Source organism: Phoenix dactylifera, chromosome 1 (assembly GCF_009389715.1).
Source record: "Phoenix dactylifera cultivar Barhee BC4 chromosome 1, palm_55x_up_171113_PBpolish2nd_filt_p, whole genome shotgun sequence".
NCBI lineage: Eukaryota > Viridiplantae > Streptophyta > Magnoliopsida > Arecales > Arecaceae > Phoenix > Phoenix dactylifera.
Genome location: NC_052392.1, coordinates 7,604,690 through 7,626,933, shown reverse-complemented (window position 1 = coordinate 7,626,933; position 22,244 = coordinate 7,604,690). Strand labels below are relative to the sequence as shown.

Sequence of the window (22,244 nt, the reverse complement as noted above, 5' to 3'; positions counted from 1 at the left end):
TTCATCATTTCGATTCCAATTTCAATAATTAACAACTAATGAAGATAGGGTTGAACTTGGATTAGCCTTTAATCCGGACAATCGGACCTATGTGCATTCTTATCTAACTCCTATAGGTATACCGGTCATCATTCGATCTCATTTTAATCAATATCTCTGGGTTCAAAATAAACCACCTCATTGTTTTTATGTATCTTGTATCGATTATTAAAGGACACTGATAGAAAGTGATAGCCGAGATGAAAACCTTGATGGGTGTCCATTGGCAACCGCACGATTGGACTTCCGCGTGGAGATTTGTGTACAGCCATCAGCGACAAACTCTGCATCAAATTCTCCGCGGACGCTGGCCGGCTCCAGGGTAAGGATGCATTAACTACTAAGATTTGACTTCCACGAAAGAGACCGAGAAACGGCACCCCAGAGTTGACCCAACGTTCCATCTCGGCTCTTCTCTCCTACACCACTGGGTCGCACTAGCTGGAACCCAGGCGGGTCCCTTTAGGGCTTTAGCTTTCACTGTTCGACTCCGCAACCTCCTCCCTTTTCCGATCTGTCCGCGACGCCCTCCTCCTGAGTCCCTCCTCGTCTTCCGAAGTCTCGCGGCGGCGACGGCGGTGGCGGAGGAGGAAAGATGGACACGAAACCGTGGCCGATACCGGCACCGACATACAGGCCGCTGGACGCGAGCTGGGACACTGACGACGACGCCCCGGGTCCCCGCTGTGGCCACTCCCTCACCGCCGTGGCTGCCACCAAATCTCACGGCCCCCGCCTCATTCTCTTCGGTGGCGCCACCGCCATCGAGGGTGGCGCCTCCTCCGCTGTTCCCGGCATCAGTTACTCTCCCCATCCCCCCTCTTCCTTCGTCTCTCTCTCTCTCTCTCTCTCTCTCTCTCTCTCTCCCCCCCATTCCCTGCTGCTCTGATCTGATTCGAGTTGGACGGATGTTTGTTGCTGATGGTGTTTTTTGTTGTGAAGGGCTGGCGGGAGTGACGAATTCGATTCACTCGTACGACGTCGAGACCAGGAAATGGACCAGGTCTTGATCTTCCTTTTCCCCATATTTCTCTGCCCTTCTTTCTAATTGTCATAGAATTTTTCTTCATTTCGATAAAAGATAGTTTGTTTTATGGGATATTGATTTCAAGTTGGAATCTTTCATGAGAGTGAGGTAATATAATTTAATGTTTACTCTAATTTCTCTTCTTTCCTTTCCGATCATCCTTGAACTGTTCTTCCTTTTTTTGATGAAAAAGGTGCCTTTTTTATGAAATTGGACTCAAGTCGAAATTTTTCATGAGAATCGAGTAATATAATTCAAATCTGACAGGTTGCATCCAGTCGGAGAGCCACCTTCGCCGAGGGCTGCACATGCTGCAGCTGCGGTTGGCACCATGGTAGTTTTCCAGGTGATAGGAGTTAAATAGAATCTGTTTGCCAAATTCTGAATTCTTGGAGTTCCCGTAGTTTTTTTGGGATGATAAATTACTGGGCGATGTTGTCTTGCTAGGGTGGCATAGGCCCTGCTGGGCATTCCACGGATGATCTTTACGTGCTTGACCTGACAAATGATAAGTTCAAGTGGCACAGGTGAAGATTGAAGTGATGTTATATTCAATGTTTTTTTTCTTTGTCTGCCTATGTGGATTTGGAATGGATCATTTCTTTCGACATTGCTGAAATTTGTTTCAGGGTGGTGGTTCAAGGGCCTGGACCAGGACCTCGCTATGGCCATACCATGGATTTGGTTGCTCAACGTTATCTTGTCACCGTTAGTGGCAATGATGGTGAGTTATGCCTCTAACTTTCATCGAGCTATGTTATTGCTGTTTAGGGATAACTGGATGTTAGCTTGTGATTTTGGATTATTATATAATTATATGGTACTATTCGTGTATTCTCAGCTATTTCTCTTAGAACAAGCAAGGTATATCCAGATGGATTCATAGAATTTTATGTAGCCATAATAATCTAATATGTATTCTAATGTTTCAAACATGTCCACTGTCAAAAATTTGTATCCATTTTTCATGATATTATGCATGGATCAGATATATCATGGCTAATTCCTCAGAAGATTATCATCAGAATACTACTCAAAATAGTTTTAAGTTGGGAAAAGTGATCTTAATATATTTATGTATGTTTAATGTTGGTCAACAATGTTAGCTAGATATGACATGGTACAAACACGAGGTCAAGTTCTAGCTGATGTTGTCATACTAGTGCTTTATAATTATGTAAATCATTCCAAATGACTTATTCTTTTCGAATAACGAAGAATTAGACCCATCGAATAACTCTACAATTTATTCCTTTTTATTTCTGGGGATAACTGCAGCCTTCAAGTTGCATCTTCCCAGAGTTGATGGGTTCTGAACTTTCCTCCAGCTCCAGATCCAAAGTGGAACCGACCCCTAGCATTCAATCTGAGCCTTCCTTGTCTTCCTCTTTCAGAATTCTTGCAGCAAACTTCCTTCCTGGTTAGCTGCCAGTGGAAAAATAATATCTGAGGATCTTTCTTCTCTTGATTCTCACAAATCCAAAGCACGAGCAAGAAGATGAATCATCAAGTGAAGGCACTCAGATTTGTACAGATCAAATTCTTGTTTCCAGCTCTATTGAGCTGCTGGCACGTAGACAGGTCCTTGCACCCAACAACAGCATACCACATTCAAGGCGTCCAAAGCTTTCTTTATCCATGAATTTATGCATGGGTCATTTTTCTTACTGCTTTCTGACATCCTGCTCTCCGCATTTTTCTCCTTTTCTTTTCTTCCAAATTATTTCTTAACACCTGGCTTTTAAGTTGCAGAAGGGTTCTACTTCTGTGTACTACTATATCAGGAAAATGCCTTGTTTCCTTGCTTGAAAATGACAATATTTAACAGTATTTATGAGACAGTATTGCAACTCTAACCATACAAACAATGTTTTCCCTACCAACTGTGGCTGGATCCATGGATCTTTCTTTGCCCCTATTGAAGCCTACCTCTGCCTCACAACCAGTTTTTTTCAAATCTTTTCTCACAGTTTCCATGCGTGTGAATGAACCATTTGGAGGGAACATAAATTTTACCTGTAGCTGTAGGAAGTCCAAATTACCATTTCCACCTTGTTTTCCTCAATCTTTTTATTGACAACAGCATGGTCCCAAAATTTTTGACTCTTTCTTTTTTCCTTTATGGCAATTTAGTTCTATGGAAACTGAATAGAATCTTTTGGTGTAGGTAAGAGGGTTCTTTCTGATGCTTGGGCATTGGATACGGCACAGAAACCCTACAGATGGCAGAAACTCAACCCTGAAGGTGACAGACCTTCAGCAAGAATGTGAGCTTACTTATAAGTTGATAACCTGTTGATAAATGTAACACATTGTTGTCTCTATTGGTCATTTGCAATAGCCAATTTTATGCTTAATCTATTTATCCTTTGCATGAGGTTATTTCTGGTAACAAGCAGATCTTGTTTACATTCATGCTAGAAATCTACAACATGGTTTCTTGCGGAGGCATACTAATTTTTCACTTTTCAGTGCATATCTGTATGAAATGAGTAAAAATATGCCTATGGACTTCAAAGATTTATTTTTCTTGAAATTTTATCTATAACTAGTGCTCTACACATCTAATGCATGTGAGCCAATACATTCGGTTGGGGGGGGGGGGGGTGGAGGGGATAAAAAAGAAGTAGAATTGAATGGACAGGGGTCCAAATTGCTTTTAGCATCATACAACCAAACAGCGGAAAATGCATTTGCAATTGTCGGTTATAGGCAACCGAACAGAAACAATTTTTGCATATGCAATTCCAATTGCGGCAATTCCGAGTACAACTGCAATTCCAATAGTAATTGGAATTGCAGGCAACCAAATGCCCCCTAAGAGCATTGACTTTACAAGTTAACTAAAGTCTGAATATAACATATTAAATTTTGAAGAAGGAGTGGCTTCTTTGAGAATTATAATGCTTAAGACAGGAAACTTGGACATATTAAGAGTAGCTAATGGTCTTTATAAATGAATCTTTATTAGAAAATGCATGTAGATAATAATTGGGATAGTATATTGAGGCTCTCCAATGTATGTATGAACTTTTAATTTATTTGAATTGTCGACTAAAGTATGTGAAGGTGTTTGTGAACAATTGTTTCACATCAGGACATGTAATACTTCTTAAAAATATGAAGTCGCCAAAGTGAATGGGAATGCCTTATGGTTAGTTTGCCTTTTAATGAAAAAAGAAAATGTTAATCCATCAACCATGTCAAATTAGAGTGAGAGATGGAGGTGCATATGGTGCTAGAGAAGTTCTAGAATAGCTTATGCTAATGATAACTTACATACATTCTGTGAGATACATTTTGAGTGTGCTTGTTAATATCTTTCATTCTACAAATGACATTATAATCCTCTATATTCTGTTTTCTGCTGAAACAACAACTGCATTAACTCTAACAGTTGCTGCTTCACAAAAAATGAATTTCTTTTCTTATATTTTGGCAGGTACGCTACTGCTAGTGCTCGTTCAGATGGCATGCTCTTGCTTTGTGGTGGAAGAGACTCTTCTGGAATGGTATAATTCTTATTTTGTATTTTGAAAAAAGAAAATCTAATTTAGTATATTGTCAATTAAATGATATTTCATCAAAAAGCAAAAAAAAAAAAAATATTGTTACTTTTTTTTTAACATGGAAAAACAAAATGAGCTATAGTATAACCTATATTAATCTGATTGGAGGAATTATCCTTAGAGAGACAAGTTCAATGTTGGACGTGGTACATTCACTGGCAAAAGAAGCTATGTACAAGTATGATACAATAGTTTAGAACACCCAAAATACTATGCTTACCTCAATGCTGTGTTTTTGTTCTTTTGATAAGCTTATAATCAGAATTCCTAGGTCTGCGCACTTATATTGAGTTTTGCATGATATGTAAGGAATCTTATTGAAAAAAGCGGGTAAAGATAAGGGTTTTATGGTCCCCAAGTTTAGTGGTTGTCCTTAGGGCTCTTAGATCCTAATGCTTTAATAGAGAGAATTAATTATGGGTTACCAGTACAAATCAATTCAAGTTTGGTTCAATCTGAACTGCAGGGTCTTATACAGGGCAATAAAAGTAGGAGATAAAAGAAGAATTGGAGCATGGAAAAGAATTAGGAAAAAGCATTGAAAAAAGTGGACAGCAGCCTTACCAGCCTTCCTATTTTATATACTTCTAAGAAAAACCTCAAAATAATCTTGTCTGATCTCAGCCATATACTGCCTTTTGATTAGACCAGTGACCTCTTAACTTTTCTATTTGGGTTCAACGTACAAAGAAATTTAACCATTACTTTGGAGATTATGACATTTACAGATGATTTAGTGTTGACTGATGAGAAGAGGATATAGTTAAATGCTGAAAATTATCAAAAATCAAAACAGAGTGTATAGAATGCAATTTCAATGAAATTAGAAGGGAAGATTAGTTCCCAATCAAGATTTATGGACAAGAAATATCAATGAATGTTTTTGTTAACGAAGATACTGTTGTACAAGAGAATTAGGAGATCGATGAAGATATATGGAATATAATTAGAACCAAGGTCTGCCGTACCGGTACCGGTAGGCGTACTGATCGCCTACTAGACCGGTACGGTTCGGTTCGTATCGGAACCAGTCTGGTACGAATCGGTAAACGTTTTTTTTATTTTCTGATTTTCATGTATGCGCACGGATGCGTGGGATAAATGCCACAAAATGCCACTCTGTGGCATTAATGAGCCTGCGTGGGCACGCGGGTGCGCTGCCCTGCGTGGGTGGGGGAATTCACAGCGCGGTTCCCCAGTGCGCGGAACCGCGTGGGGCGAGAAATCGCACGCCCGAGGGATAAATGCCACAGAGTGGCATTAAATGCCACGCTGTGGCATTAATGAGCCCGCGTGGGCATGCGGGCGCGCTGCCCCGCGAGGGTGGGGGAATCGCTCGCGCGGTGCTGCACAGCGCGGGGAACTGCGCGGGTCGGGGAGTAGGCGCGCGTGCGCTCTACTCGAGGAGCACGTGGCCGAAAGGGCCATGCGCGCTTTCCAATGCAAAAAAAATGTACCTAATGCGAACCGGTTGGTACACGATCGATACGCATGCGTACTGGTCAAGATCAGTCCAAAAATAGCTGGAACCTGTTTTTACGCTGTTCGGGTACCGATTCCAGGCCGGACCGGTCCGTACTGGGCCGAACCGGCCGGTACGGTCCGGTTCGGCAGACCATGATTAGAACTTAAAGCTAAATATATATGAAGTGGAGAGGTGCTTTTGGTGTGTCGTGACTTATGCATATTTCGGCGATTAACAAGAAAATTCTATAAAATGGCAATAAGACTTGCAATTTTGCATGGCTTGATCCAGGAGGATCATTAGACTCATTGCGGACTAATTTGGCCACTTTGGGTAGGTTTGGACAAGGTCTAGAAGAAAGATATGCTACAACTAGGAGTCGATTGCGAATCGTAAATTCCGGATGCCATTACTTTCTCATATAGTTTTGTCTTCAGCATTCTAGGAGCCAAAACAAAGCTCTTGCTAAGCACTATGAGGGCGTGACAACCTTAGAAGTGTTCATTGCATCCCATTGATGTGGGGGTTTGACACAATTTGTGGTCCAAAATGGGCCGGCTAAGGTAAACTTTTCTTTCATGCAAAATTTTGACTAGATGTATCTTCTAGTTTAGGAGGAATTAGGTGATGCAACATAAGAGAAAGATGATGTTGGAGTCGAGATGTAGCCCCTAGAGGATTTGCACTCTTATGTAATTTTCTTTTTTTAAAAAATTAATCTCTTTTTAACTTGAAGAGGAATTTGACTTAGATTTTGGAACTTGGATAAATATAGGTGTTGAAAAAAGCACTACATTAAATTATTCATTGAATAAAGCCACCACTTGTATTTTTTAATCCTTCAGTTATTTCCATTTTTGAGAAGGTTGTTTTTCTAAGGCACCACATTAGACCACTTTTCAAATAGATCTTCTTAGGGTACTGCTGAAAATGGGTCGAATAATATCCGACTGCTTGTTTTCCTATTCGTTCGGGTTGGATCTGGAAAGTGATTCTTGTATCGAATTGGATTTGCTGGATATGGATTCAGATTTTAAATTTTTTTAAGAATTGGATTTGGATATCTAGTAAAAAGTTCATTTAAATATAAATAGCTCATAGCCCTACGATCACTCAACAACTAGGACAATATTAAGTGGTTGTTACATAATGATGCTTTATTATACTTATTTAAAACTTAATCACATCATTATATAAAGTCATTGAAGTATCTCGTGATACTTCATATTTTTATAAATAATTTTTAAATTAAAAAATCAATCATTTTCCCTTTGACAATGAATGAAAAGAAAATATACTTAATTTTTTTATGATATTTTAAAATTTTGTTCTTTAAAATATTAAAAAAATATCAATACTACCAAGGTTGGCCGAACTGGTACCGGGCATTATGCCGATTCTCTGGCAACACGAGTTGGTACGAGCCCGCGCCATGTTGTGCCGGACTTGTACCAATAGAGAAGAGGGCACACAAACAGTGGGAGAGAAAAAGAGAGAGAGAGAGAAGGGAGAGAGAGGGAGGGACGTCGATGGAGGGCCGGCGGAGGCCGCGGGAGGCGAGGTCGCGGCCGATTTTTCTGTTTCGAATGAAATAGGGGTCCGATCGTGGTCTTAAAAAAATCATGATTTCTAAGTGAAGTCGCAAACCAGCCGCAGCTTCGCCCCCTGCGGCCTCTGCTGGCCCTCGGCCGGCATCCCTTCCTCTTCCTCGCTGGCTCTCCGTCGGCGTCCCTCCCTTGCTTGCTCTGTCTTTTCTTCTCCTTCTCCAGCTCCGGCAATGGTTTTCGTTTTCATTGCCGGAACCGTATTGGTGAGCCACTAGTACGGCTTGTGACGGCCGAAAACGTCCAGTTCGGGACGGTTTCACTGACTTTGAATACTACATAATTTTGTAACAAATTTCCTAAAAATGGATAATTCATGATTGTTTCTCATTAATGCTGTAATTAAGGAGTAATGGTGGCCTTTAATGTAGAAGTTTGTTATTATATTTATATTTATGTTTTATTTTAAATATTTTTATTTTTATATTTTTAACAATAGCCCGGCCACACCAGTGATCCAGGCCCTTGGCTCGGTTAATCTTTGTGTGGGTCTGATAATTATGACTTAGACCCATACCTCCTTATCTATGCATCGTGTATGATGTGGATAATGGATTGCCATCATTATAATTATATCTTTTATAGTAGTTTTATTATTGAATTTTGCTCAAAATCCATATCCAACTAATATTTAACTAATATCCATGTTGAGATGGAAAAAATATGGATATAAATGATATCCAACTTGTCATATATGATGTGGATAATGGATTGGTATTCTTATAATTATATCTTTTATGGTAGTTGCATTATTGAATTTTGCTCAAAATCTATATCCAATTAATATCCATCTTATATCCATGTCGAGATGGAAAAAATATGGATATAAATGATATCCAACTTGTGTCCATATCCATTTAGAACAAATGTGGATATGCTTAATATCCGATTCGTATCTGTATCCATTTGGAACAAATATGGATGTAAATTTTGGTGTCAGTTTAATATTTGTATCCGTATTTGTATCCGCTTAAAATATATGGATATTAATATGAATATACCAGTATCCAATTTATATCCGATCCATTTTCAGCCCTAGCTTAGGAGTTCCCCATAAACAAGGGAATCTTTTTATTTCGCAAAGCTTGGGTCCTTATATATGTTGTTTGGAGTCAAGTGTCTGAATAAAAAGTTTTCTTTCTTTACAAAACTGCCAGGAATTTCAGTCATTTATGACCATGCATTAATGTGAGTGCTGTGCCTGCTGGAAGGCATAGTGTGGCTAAAAAGTTATTCTAATCATCCTTGAAGCAAAAGATCTATTATATATGTTCTTGTACTACATTTCCCCCCAAAGACTTAAAACTTCATTGACAGTGACTTTAGTTAATATTTACTTTTAATTCAAGTTTTAAAATGGTACCGATGTGTTACATTTATGGCATGATTTGGAGATTTGGAGGCTTTTCCATTGCGAGTACTACATGGTAATTATTAATTGTATCTACAGCCACAATCTGATGCTTATGGACTGCTAATGCATACAAATGGCCGGTGGGAGTGGACTCTAGCTCCTGGTGTCTCTCCATCACCAAGGTATCAACATGCAGCGGTAAGTGATTCACAGTACAAGGGAATGCATCGTCCTTATTTTCTTATTTGTTTGCTTATGAAAAAAAATCAAGAAGATCTAGCTTTATTGCTATTACATTCTGTCATATACACAAAAGTTGGATGTTTGAGGCATTGCCCTCTAGCTGTATGGCTTGGGAAATTTGCATGTTGGCTGGTAAACTGTTGGGCTGTCATCTGTATATTTTATGAACGATAACTTGTGTACTTGTGATATTCTATAACAATTTATTTTGCATGTAGTGACTGTCTAAGTTAAACAGGTTTTTGTTCATGCTCGTTTGCATGTTACTGGAGGTGCTCTTAGGGGGGGGAGAGCTGTTGAAGGTGAAGGATCTATTGCAGGTAACTCCTGGTTCTCTCTCTCTGTGTGTGTGCGCGTTATTTTGTATAAAGTTTCATATTATTATTTGATGTTTCAAGTCTTGTTTGATCATTGCCTTTTTCTTGTTGAAGTTCTGGATACTGCTACTGGGGTGTGGTTGGACAAAAATGGTGTTGTTACCTCCTCCCGCTTGCACAAGTCCTCAAATGTCCATGATCCTTCTTTGGAGCTTCTGCGTCGTTGCCGCCATGCTGCTGCCCCTGTTGGCACTCAAATTTATATATATGGTGGTCTTAAAGGAGGTAAAGATTGATAATCCACAATGTTTGAATAATGCTCTTGATTCATGCGCAATTGGACTTGACTCTTATGTCTATCATTTAGCAGCTTAAAATCAAGTGAAAATGCAAGGATGAAGAACATTGCCTTTGATTTTAGTTGTAAGAACCTTCTTGACTAGTTTTAGACTCACCTTGATTTAAGCCATTCTGCTAAAAAAAGATAATCCATCATATACATCAAAAAAAATTATATGGTAATTAATCAAAATAATTCGCTCTTTTCACATTTTCTTCCTATCATTTCTAGGAAACTAGGACAGTTGCTTCCTTTCTGTGACATCTAATCCTCTTGTTCACTGCTGCTTGATATGTCTGTAAGCTGGATTTTTAATAACATACTGCAACCTAGAAATAGTAGGGCCAATTTTTGGATTATGTTATAGTTCTTTAATACACAAAAGAAAAAAAATTAGTGGATCACCACTAGTGCCAGCCTTATCTCTCTCTCTCTCTCTCTCTCTCCTTTTTTTGGGGGGGGAAATGAGATCATATATGTTTAATAACTTTGTGAATAATTTTGAACCCTGTTCTATTGAGACTTTGAAAGTAAACTCAGATGATAAGATACACATGATGAGCTTATTTGAACGAGCATTTCTTTGTCTCTACAGAATTCATGCTAAAATGTTGATTTTGTGCCTTACCTGGCAAAAGCAAGAGAATTGTTTGCCAAGGTTTGCCTCACCAGTGTGTAAAAGAATTGTTTGCCAAGGTTTGCCTCACCAGTGTGCACTGCCCTATACCAATCCTCGGTATGGGGGGCATACTGAGGGTTGGTATGCTGAATTGATCCATACAGACACTGTATCGATATGGATACTGAAATGATATTGTGAACCTTGCTGTTTGCCATCTGGCAGTGATAAATGGTAGCCATACCTGACTTCCCTTTTCTAGTGGGCAAGATATTGGTTTATTGGACGTGCTTAAAATTAGTGACAGATCAGTCTTACACTCTTTATGCAAGCACTAGATTGGGAGATTAATATATATAAGCCATTCACCATAGAGTTATGCTTACTGCACAATTTATCATATAAAAAGATAGCTGACACTGTGTGAATCAAAGTAATTGCTCTCCTCCCACATGGACCCCCCCCCCCCCCCCCCCCCCCCCAAAACACCATCCAATGCTTTTTTTCTTTCTGTTGGTACTTCTGATATTGTTGTATGCTCTGTTTTGCAGAGACGCTACTTGATGATCTTCTTGTTGCAGAGAATTCACATTTTCAATCTGAAATCACTTCCTCCATGTACAATTGTGATAGGATCCCATCTGCAACAAATCATCAAGTCAATCAAAGTCTTCATTCTGAGTCTCCATCCTTCCAACAATCTTTGGATAGCAGACTGGAGACAACCTCTTTGAGGTTTCTAATTTTGCAGTTCTTTTTCTACATATTTGGTCATTAGATTTATTTTTCTTCTAAATTTTGTGTTAGATGACTAATACTGTTTATTGCTATCAGCATGGATCAAAAATCTATCGACAAGCTGATTGAAGCTTCTGCTGCTGAAGCTGAAGCGGTTAGTGCTGCCTGGCGAGCTGCAAAGGAAGCATCTGCAGTTTCCACAGATGAAGGCATTTCGGATATAAATGAGTCTGAGTCTCAAGTTAATCATAAATCACCAGCCTCAGAGGACTCTTCAGATGGTACTGATTCCCTTGAACCAGGTGTACGGCTACACCCTCGAGCGGTATGATATCATTCTGTCAATTTTAATTATGGGAATCTTCCATTCTGTGTAAGCAGATGCATACTATCCTGATATTGCAGGTAGTGGTAGCTAAAGAGGCTGTTGGCAGTCTGGGTGGTCTGGTACGGCAGCTTTCATTGGATCAGTTTGAAAATGAGAGTAGAAGAATGTATCCTTCAAATGGTGACCAGGCACAGCCGATAAAGAAGTTCTTGAATAGACAGAAATCTCCCCAGGGTTTGCATAAGAAGGCAAGTATACGACTTAATTTCATGGGTTTCAAACTAAGACATTAATATCTTACTATCAGTTTTCATCTTGCAGATTATTTCCCTACTGCTCAGACCAAGAAGTTGGAAACCTCCTGCTAATCGGAGTTTTTTTCTTGATTCATATGAAGTTGGTGAGCTTTGCCATGCTGCTGAGCAAATATTTATGCAGGAACCCACAGTTTTGCAATTGAAAGCTCCAGTAAAAGTATTTGGTGATCTTCATGGGCAGTTTGGTGACCTTATGCGGTTATTTGATGAATATGGTTTTCCCTCGACTGCTGGAGATATAACGTAAGCCAAAATCTGGATTTGATGCATTGTTTTTACATGCAAAGAGAAAGAACTGTTCAGGTTTCAGATAATAGTCAAGTAGCAAACACGTGGGTACATACAAAGGAACATGCACATGCTATTTAAGGTGGCACATGGGCACTTGCGAAGGCAAAGATAGCAAGAGAGTCTCACAAGGGGCATTCCTGGCATTTGATGAAAAGTTTAAATACCAGCCATATTTGTCCATGGTGTAGAATTTTTGCGATTTTAAAGGTTATATGAGAACAAAGTGTAGGGTTGGTTGTTTACATGGTCATGCCCTGAAGATATCCCAATGTAGTGAGAGATGCATGGGAAGGTTTGGATGGTTAAGCTAGGAGTTCCAAGTCATGGATACAGTTCTGCATTGGAGCAAATCCCAACATCTATTATTTGCAGAAGGTTACAGATATTTACTAGGATGAGAACAGATCTGAATATGATCCTTTCTTGCTAAGAGAAAGTGGTTCTTATCCAACCATGATATATAGCAGAGAAAGAAAATAGAGATGGACATCGCGAGATGAAATTCCAATTTTGTTGGTGCATTATGCTTCCTTTGAAATAAATAACTCCATATTCTCTCGCTAATAAATGACTCTGATGGAGAAAGAAATGCATAAAGTAAATGGGAGGTATATACATAGAGCCTACTCCAAATTATAGTGATTGACGAGGTCACAGTCAAATCAAATTTGCCTTCGTCTTGAAGCAATCACTTGCATCCTAGTTCCTACATGCCCTGCTGTAGCTCAACTGAATTTTCAAGCAATTAGATTTTATATTTTTTTATCTCATCTGTTACCAATTTGTCATAGAACTGCTATGAATCTTCATTTAATACCAATTTTTTCCTTCCCCTGCTTTCTTTTAAGTATGTCATGTGCTCAACCATTATTATATTTTTTTTGCTCTATATAGAGAAGCTGTTTCATCTGTTAAAATTTACAGAAGGGTATGCAGCCAGTTAGAGTACCATCTGGAATGTTAAACTTTCTAGAGATAATTGAATAGATAGGTTTGGTAGTAGGTGGATGACAAAGCATGGCATTATGTAGCTCGCCTTAAGATTAAAGCATAAGATTTAATTAAGCCTTAATGAAATTCATAGTAAATGGCAAGCAACCTGCAGATGCAGTAGACTATGGTAACTTTTCAAAGTAAGGCTAAAAGTGCTTGATAATCAATTGTTAAAATAATCTTGGAATTCATATATATTAATGGTGGCCGTATTGCAAAGTCAAGTACCTGTGAAATGACAGCCATGCTTAGTGTAAGCTAACCATAACTTCTTTTGCTTGTACAACCATGGTTTGGTATCTTGTTTAAGCTCATGAAGGACATGGTAATTAACATTAGCAAAATGAGTGGATTGATGCTGGGTTCTAAGTATTAAATAATTCTCCATAAGAAAAGGCACCTCTATTCCTAAGTAGTCAAATAGTGGCAGACGCGAGGCATAACCATATTGTAACCATCATCAGCTAGCCCTAGCCTTTCCAGGTGGAACGAGAACAGTATTCGTTAACACAGATTTTAACTTACTGCTTCTTAGATTTGATTGGCCCTTACCGCTTCAATAAAATTCTGTTCAATTATTTACAAAATAGTTACATTATAGAAGGTAAGTTTGTCTGTTTCCCTTTTATGTTTTTAGCTTTCACATCTGCTGATTCCATGGGAGCCAAGTTGAGAGATTGTAACCTGGGGGGCTTGCTCCTCATTGCTATAAAAATAAAAATAAAAATAAAAATAAAAAAAAAACTGGATGTAGAAATTGATTTTTGGAAGACCAATTTTTTAAGGATGGCAGTTCCATAAGAATTTGCATTTACATATTTATTTTCAAAGAGCACGACATGGTTGTATTCTTGCCTGACCTAAAGCTCATGAATAGATATCTCAGCATCCATACTATAACAAAACACCTTGATCTGCATACTGTATCTTCCAATTATTAGATTGCTAGATGGGTTGTGCCTGTGAATTGGATTTTGAACACTTGTGAACATTCATATAAATTTATGTTTCAGGTATATAGACTATCTTTTTTTGGGTGATTATGTTGACCGAGGGCAACACAGTTTGGAAACTATAACACTTCTTCTTGCTCTGAAAGTAAGCTTTTAGCCTTTGAAAGTTCACATAAGTTTGTTTGCACCTGCAACTGTGATTATGTGGCATGCTGTTGACCTGTAATCAATTTATGCAGATAGAATATCCAGAGAATATCCACTTGATCCGGGGAAACCATGAGGCTGCTGACATTAATGCTCTTTTTGGTTTTCGTCTTGAATGCGTCGAGAGAATGGTAGGAACCAGGAAGGCAAACACATATGTTTCTTGCTTTTAAGTTAGTATTGATAACAGAATTTTGCAGGGGGAAAGTGATGGTATATGGGCATGGACTCGATTTAATCAACTTTTCAACTACCTGCCACTTGGTGCTTTAATAGAAAAGAAAATAATCTGCATGCATGGTGGCATTGGAAGGTCTATAAATTCAGTCGAGCAGATAGAGAAACTTGAAAGGCCAATCACCATGGATGTTGGTTCCATCATTCTAATGGACCTTCTATGGTAATTCAAAATTTTATCACATATGTATGATCATTCGTTTTTGGACTTCGGTCTTTCGGACTGAAATATCTTTTAACTTACAGGTCTGATCCAACAGAGAATGATAGCATCGAGGGCTTAAGACCAAATGCAAGGGGACCTGGTCTAGTAACTTTTGGGGTATGGTGATGCATTACCTGGTCCTATGAAGATTTTTGCTTGTTTCTAGTTTCTTCCTTCCTCCTTTTGTTTTCTCGCATGTCTTGTCATTGACTTGAAGGGCTATTCGCATATAGCTGAGGCCTGATGGTTATGATTGTGGCTCTCAATCTTCCTTTTGCCAATATTTATCTTTGAATATTTTGTCCTTTGGATGCTATCAGGCAGCAAACTGCCATAGGTGTTGATTGGGTGACTTCATCTGTCCAGGCACCATAAGCTACATATTGCAGGCTGTAATTTGTTCTTTCTTTTCATCACTATTTTTTACGTCTTATAAGTCTTTCCAAATGTGCAGCCTGACAGAGTCACTGATTTTTGTAAGAGAAACAAATTACAGCTCATCATAAGAGCTCATGAATGTGTTATGGATGGTTTTGAAAGGTTTGCTCAGGGGCAGTTGATAACTTTATTTTCAGCAACTAATTATTGCGGTAATCAAACTTTGAACTTGATTTCGCTTATTAGTTATATATATCATCGATATAGAGTTTTTTTTTTTGTGTTAAGCTGTATCTTGCATCAGGGACGGCAAACAATGCGGGGGCTATACTTGTGGTTGGTAGGGGGTTAGTCGTGGTTCCAAAGTTGATTCATCCACTTCCACCACCCCTTCGATCACCTGACTCTTCACCTGACCACGTCTTAGAGGACACATGGATGCAGGTGAGAACCAATCTGAACTTGCATCTTTCATTACTCAGGATCATGCCAATCTCACTCTGATTATTCTAGAGAATACTTGATTAGTTTCATACATTCTACCCCTGCATATTAAGCAATGTAGTCACCAGAGCATCATGAGCATACTTTTGTCAGTATGCATCCTTAAGTTTTAACTTCTTAACTTTTAATGATGTCTTAATTACTGGATAAATCTTTTATTAAATTGCTTTAATGAACTTTAAGGAAGTGAATCATTGATAACTTCTCAAGCACAGATGTTGAAAGTAGGCATTTTCACCAGGCACGATGTGAACAAAACTTACTTTACAAAATATGTATCTTACGTATCATGAAACCACTGCCACTACCGTGTATTTCATTGTTTTGTAGAATCAGTAATTTCTAATTTCTTTGGCACAATGTCCTGTAAGGCCTCATCGACCTCAGAATATACTATTAGATACTCCCATGTTGAGACTCTGAAAATGAGATTCTTGGGATTAACTTACTATGCATGACATCTGAATATTGGTTTTTTTCAGGAACTCAACATCCAAAGACCACCTACTCCTACTCGAGGCAGGCCACAATCTGCTAATGACCGGAATTCACTTGCTTATATATGACCGCAAACCCTGTGAATCATGTCCAAACAGAGATTAATCTTCTTTTTGCGGAGAAAGTGCGGACCTCACAATTGCTTGGCATTTGAATGCCAGGTTTAGCATTATATGGCATTGCTCTTTCCATTGTGTGCAATGTGATATTTGCCAGTGTTCATCCCCCCTATGTCATCTACCATCACAGTGCAGATGTAGTTCCAATGTACATGGTTTGGTAAATTGTAATGAAATGTTCTTATTGTTTGTAAAACCTTTTTGAGTTACAGCGAGATGCAAGTGAATCCTTGTGATGTACATGGCTAATGATGCAACCGCTAAAATGTAATTTGCTTTCAAGGAGCATAGTTCAATAACCTATTGGAGTGATTTCGTCGATCTTGAAGGCATTTCTCAGGCTCTATGCAAAGTTGTCCATTTCTTGTATTTGACATCAATCTACGCTCTTCCCCAGTCCAAAATGGTTTTGGTTGTAAAAATGGCCCTATTGTCAACCTATGCCTCTTACTTTGATGGCCGCAGGCATTTCTGCAAGCATCATTATTCTCCCTTATCTACACACTCACACCATAAACCTCATTAATGCCTCAAAACAAACAAGAGAAGGCAAAAGCCCCCCATCATTGCCTCTTTTGTTCACTGATCCTATTTTCTCATGCAAGTTCAGATCCTCTTTGATCTCCATGTGGTCAAATGGTGATCGGGTGATGTGGTTCCGGCACTGCAGAACTTGGTCCAAAGCATCACAAAATTGTGGAAGATGCCATAATTACAACTTCAGTCATAGCGGAATAAATTTTGACTCAGGACAGGTCATTCAGTATTCACAAAATATGGAAAACATGCCATGAGGCAACAAGTAGCAGCAACACCTAAAACAAGTGGCATCATTCACCATTAATCAGTAATCTACAGAGCATGGTAGTTTCTGAATCCATGAGACAAGTTTTTTAGCTAACAATTCAGAACTTACAGGTCTGACAAAATACTCAGGAATCATTTAGGAAATTTGTGATAATTTATGTTTTTTTTTTAAAGTATGGACATAATTGACATTGCAGCAGAGTTAAATTATTTCGGAACACATTCGCCAAATCCATGAGTTGATCTGTGCTGACAAGTAGCACTGGACCACATGCATAGAGGCTCTGGATGAGTGATAGTTGGATTTTTTAAAGTTTTGGAGGGCAGAAGAGCCATGGTTGATTTTCTGGAGAAACAAATTGTGAAGGTTTTCTAGATTATTAATATGTGAATGATGCATCTTCTAGAAGAGGAGCTGAGATTTACAAGTTTATCTTTTTGTGCAAACCCAATCCATCTTAACTGACTGCAAAAGTAATCCACGAAAGAAATTATTGTAATTGCCATTTTCGATTCTTCTCATGAAATAAAAAACTATGTACATCTAAGATTCCTGGAGATACCTGTTTGAAATATTGAAGATGATTTTGGTGTACAAAATGAAAATTTTGAGCCCCTTGTTAAGACCCAGATGATATCCATTCAAAAAGAAAAGAAAAAGAAAATCAGAGAGTATCCAAAAGTCCATAACCCTGCTTCTCTCTCTTGATACCTTTCTGTTGTGTATGCGTAAATGGACTGAATATAAGTCTATGAGCGGCCATCATTAGGCAGCGTTGGCGGCGGAGTGGTCCTAAATGCATGCTTTCTGCAACGTTCAAAGATGCTATCATATATAAGATCAAATTGCACTCCTGCTCTTTCCCGATTCACAATAAAAAGAATGTGATCAGCTTCCACAATCTTATAGTACCTGTAAGAAACCAGCACCACCAGTCATGTCAGTATATTCTCACTCGAAGTTAAAAGCATTGCCAATAAAGATGATGGGTCTGATCATCACAACAGTGAAATGAAAAAGTTTTCTTTCTAGAAAGAAAATTTATTGAAGAAATAATTGAAACTATCGGTCTAGTTAATATTATAAAGGGACCTTGTCTCTGAATCCCAAGTGCACCCATGAGCATTTTCTGATAAGTAAATATGAAAAAGAAAAACCCTAATGCTCATGGGGTGCATAATTGAGCACCGTTACAGTCAGGAAAGCTTTCGAAAGGCCTAATCTTCGTTCTCCTACCAAATAAAGTGCTGACAAGAATTCTATGTAATGGATAGCTCATTCAAATACATCAAGAAATTAATTTCTCTCTCCCATTCAACATTACTTGTGATTTCTGGCATTCATATGATACCTTGCACTCATGTTCTCTTCTATGACAATTAAAGATGCACTGTATAAGCTAGAATCAAGAAGAGTTTCTCCTATAATGGCCGTATTATTAATTTAAGTATAATTTGTACCTCAAGTACAAGAAATTATTTGTGACAATGCAGGTGAATGTGATAGTTGGAAAGGAACAGATAACCCCTTCTGGTAGCTGGACTTATGATAGCAGCTGGGGTACTCATGACTCATGAGCAATGAAAGCTGCCATATTAAATATATCAAAAACTACTTGGGGGAATGCAAATATCTAGTAAGACGACTTTTCTAAACTATCAGCAACATTGAAATACCAAAAACAAACATATAGTAGTGTATGTGGTTTGTGCATGTAATAAAAATTTCCATTTCATATCACTTGTGGTTAGCAAACCTGAGATTTATAAAATACAAAGTGAAATAAGGAATATTATGAATAAAATACTGCTAAAAGTTTGCAAAGAATGCGTGGAGTATATTCAGAATTACAGAAAGATTCATGGTCACTCTCAGAGGCCCAAGCAAACAAGAAGTATATTGGAAAATGGAGTCTGTGCATCAAGAATTATGTGATTAGAAACATAGTAGGATTCCTTAGAGTTTAGGTGTCTTAAATCTGAAGACAACATCTTGTCCCGCTGTGAACCAAAAGTTCTTGAATTAAACTAAGAAAGCATAGAACTGAACTTCACAATTTAAAATGCTCGATTGCAGTTCTTGAATAATGGACAATTTAAAACAACAGAGTGATCTATAGCTTTAGATATTAAGAACCAATCAGTTGGAAGTAAACATCTTTGATTTAGAAAAATCTTTACAAACAAATGGTGTATGATGGATGATCAGTGATAATAATGACACCTGAAAAACTTTTGAATGATTTGTTTCTCACTGGATTGGAAATAATAATGGACTAATGCATAATAGACCCAGTTCATAAAATTCAAAATTTAGCTTAACTGCCTGAATCCTTGTTCACATGCCATTTTTTTGTCGATTTTAAAATTATTGTGCTGATGAAAGGAGCACGAACCAGATCCCTGGTTGCATGGTATGGCAGTCTGCATCATCCACAACAAAATGGCTTGGGTGTTCTACTGGTATGCGAGGATGTGTCATGGATATTGTGTTCAGTGCCCCATCATTGTCTTCCCAATCTTCATCCCTGTTACATTCAAAATAACATAAGTGTTCCATCGACATTCACAAGCGAAATGTTATGTCAAGGACTACAAAATTAATGCTGTTCTAATTCAGCAAATCGCACCACACACCTGTAACCTTTGTAGGGAGGAGGCGCATCTGAGGGAAACCGCCATCGGCACATTTGCAAGACTCGAATAAAGAGCAAAGGGTGGATTCCAAGAACACCCGATGGCACCGTGACACCCATAATCTTTTTTGTTCTCTTAGTTGCATAGCTGAAGTAGAAAGTGTTAGGGAAGGTCTGCAGGCTGGAATTTAGCTTCAGGGAGCCTTGAAGCGTAAGGTCGGGCAGGATCCAATCACCAGAAGCAAATGGCCCTGAATTCCCTAATAGCAGATCGACAAGACCTGAAATGCCCATCTTCCTCCATCCCATCCCAAAGTGATCAAACCCAAAGTTATAGTAATTCTTGAGCAATGAGATGTCAAACCAATCATACACTATGACTCCTATGCGGCAGATCTGGAGCAGGCAAATAGATTTCAAAGACCTTCCATCTTCTGGTCTGAGATAAAACCTCCGGATCAGCAAAAGACTGAAGTATGAAAGAAACATGTTGTCAAACACCAGGCCAGATGACTAAATTTAATCATACTTACTGCATTCCATCTAGGTAAGTTCTCGTGGTTCCATTGAGTGCACCTGATAATGAAGTTACACTGAGTACCCAATCCTCAGAAGTGTTCTCATATCCTTTGAACTCCTGAATTCAACAAATAGTGGTCATGAGAATCACCAGTAATTAATGTTTTTTATTTTTTTTTTCTATACTATAGAAATCGAATATGAACGGTAGATTTCCTTGTGATACACTTTTGATCGAAATAGTTTTACCAATTCTGAAAAATTTTACTTTTTTTTCAAACTTCTTTGATTTTTCGATTTTTTTAACCTTTCGATTTATATATTGATTGAGGATATACTTACAAAGAAATATATTTTAACCATAAAATTCAATGCCATCTTGCCAACTTATTCAAGAGCAGAGTGGAAAACAGGCAGACCTTGTCAGCTAGCATCTGCTGCAACACTCGGATGACCTGCGCCCCTGCCGAATGACCAACAAAGTGAATTGGGTGGTGTTCATCCCACAATGGATAGTGCCCTGCAATCAAATCCAAATCCACCAATCGAAAAGAATTAGCCAAAACTTTGTCACAGGATGAAATCAAAGGACTTCAGAAAAACACAAAAATAAGAGAATGAATCTCGAGGCAAATGCTCCTCTTACTACCTTGTTCATAAACCTTCCCGAACTGCGAATGCCCATAAATCCTGCTATGCTCCTCCCCGTAGTCCACCTGCCCTCCCTTCAAATAGTAGAACAGCTCGCGTGCCCTGAAACCATCAATCCCAACAACACTCTTGCCAAATTATAATCACAAAACAAGAACAGCTAAAAACAGAAAACAGGGAAACAAAAAGAAAAGAAATTGAATCAAGCAACCACATTCCAGTCCATTTGGCAAGCCTACCGATCATGCACGCTTGTCAGAGAGCCCAAGTCAGGCACAAGAACATGCTCATCCTTCTTCTCAGCCCCGGCAAAGTACGACAACCCTCCAAGCCTCTGCCATTCATGCAAAATCCCCCACAAAAAAAAGAACTTACTCGAAGAATGCGACATCCAAATGCACAACAAGACCATATCACAATCATACTACCACATACCCCTTTGCCGAATCCAAAGATTCCATGGACCAGAACTATGGGCGGAACAGACCCATCCAGAGGCACCACCACCTTCTCCTTCGCCATGTTAACAGCATGAGGCCGGAAGCAATCGGAGAGCGCCTGCGAGAGATCCCCCGCCGCTGCCGTGCTAAATACATAGAAGCCATATAGAAGATGGACCAGAGCGCTTACGCAGAGCTCCATTAATCCCAAGACTCCCAGGGATAGCCGGACCATTTCGCTCCCTTGCTGCGCACGCTTCCCGACTTCCTCTACAGGGATGAAAAAAAATCAAATATGTAGCAGAGAAGGAGGGGATGGAACAGAGAATGGAAGAAATCTCTTTTCCCCTCCTCCTCCTCCTCCTCCTCCTCCTCCTCTCTCTTTCTCTCTCTCTCCTCTTCTTTTCCTTTTTTTCTCCTTCTTCTCTGCTCTATTAGAGGAGGGAAATGATGAGGTTCGGGGCTCGGTTTCTATGTTCGAAAGAATCTAGAAAGGTCTCGGGAAGCATGTGGTATTTGCCACACCTCCCACAACAATCTCATGTTCCACCGTGTGGTCCCAGAGTTCTACTGTGCCACTTTGAAATTAAAAATAAACAAAATAAATTTTAAAAAAATATTATTTTATTATATTTTAATTATGTTTATCTTTTTATTAATAATAATGGGGTGACCCTATCTAATACAATGCTGTTGCAAACTTGGGAGGCAAGTTGCTGAGTTTCAGAGAAAAAGCTGGGTGCCAAATGTTGGCCAGTCTAGTCTTGTTAAAACTAAAGCATTATGATTCAACTCTGACCATCTAAGGCAAAGCATTAGTCTGTATCGGGGTGCATCATCTTAAGC

At 38.8% G+C, this 22,244-nt stretch overlaps 2 protein-coding genes across 3 annotated transcripts; one reads left to right on the top strand and one right to left on the bottom strand.

The window, feature by feature from the left end:
• Nucleotides 1-634: 634 nt before the first annotated feature.
• LOC103697597 (serine/threonine-protein phosphatase BSL1 homolog) lies at nt 635-16,675 on the top strand. The gene is made up of 21 exons (XM_039125390.1): nt 635-839; nt 982-1,042; nt 1,334-1,412; nt 1,514-1,593; nt 1,696-1,790; nt 3,234-3,333; nt 4,509-4,578; nt 9,155-9,256; nt 9,540-9,621; nt 9,733-9,903; nt 11,129-11,312; nt 11,412-11,640; nt 11,721-11,891; nt 11,965-12,203; nt 14,258-14,342; nt 14,437-14,535; nt 14,605-14,804; nt 14,888-14,963; nt 15,301-15,436; nt 15,529-15,668; nt 16,211-16,675. Exons 1-21 carry the CDS (start codon nt 635-637, stop codon nt 16,292-16,294), a joined length of 2,688 nt encoding a protein of 895 aa, XP_038981318.1. The 3' UTR covers nt 16,295-16,675.
• Nucleotides 16,676-17,627: 952 nt separating this feature from the next.
• Nucleotides 17,628-21,858, bottom strand: LOC103697598 (lipase-like). 2 transcript variants are annotated; one of them, XM_008779489.4, is made up of 8 exons: nt 21,394-21,858; nt 21,198-21,292; nt 20,957-21,060; nt 20,727-20,827; nt 20,322-20,425; nt 19,790-20,227; nt 19,549-19,680; nt 17,628-18,065 (listed from the first exon to the last, which is right to left on the bottom strand). In XM_008779489.4, the coding sequence occupies exons 1-8, from the start codon at nt 21,631-21,633 to the stop codon at nt 17,903-17,905; spliced, it is 1,377 nt and encodes a 458-aa protein (XP_008777711.2). In that variant the 5' UTR covers nt 21,634-21,858; the 3' UTR covers nt 17,628-17,902. The 2 variants fall into 2 exon arrangements, with proteins under 2 accessions (XP_008777711.2, XP_026657099.2); XM_026801298.2 differs by having other exon boundaries at nt 17,931-18,065; nt 19,476-19,680; nt 21,394-21,633.
• Nucleotides 21,859-22,244: the final 386 nt, after the last annotated feature.

Coding starts and splice junctions, on each gene's coding strand:
- LOC103697597 (XM_039125390.1), top strand. CDS start 635: ATGGACACGAAACCGTGGCCGATACCGGCACCGACATACAGGCCGCTG. Junction 11,313..11,411: donor CTGGAGACAACCTCTTTGAG/GTTTCTAATTTT, acceptor TATTGCTATCAG/CATGGATCAAAAATCTATCG. Junction 15,437..15,528: donor TTCAGCAACTAATTATTGCG/GTAATCAAACTT, acceptor ATCTTGCATCAG/GGACGGCAAACAATGCGGGG.
- LOC103697598 (XM_008779489.4), bottom strand. CDS start 21,633: ATGGTCCGGCTATCCCTGGGAGTCTTGGGATTAATGGAGCTCTGCGTA. Junction 20,828..20,956: donor CGGGAAGGTTTATGAACAAG/GTAGTAAGAGGA, acceptor ATTTGATTGCAG/GGCACTATCCATTGTGGGAT. Junction 20,228..20,321: donor ACTTACCTAGATGGAATGCA/GTAAGTATGATT, acceptor GTTTTATCTCAG/ACCAGAAGATGGAAGGTCTT.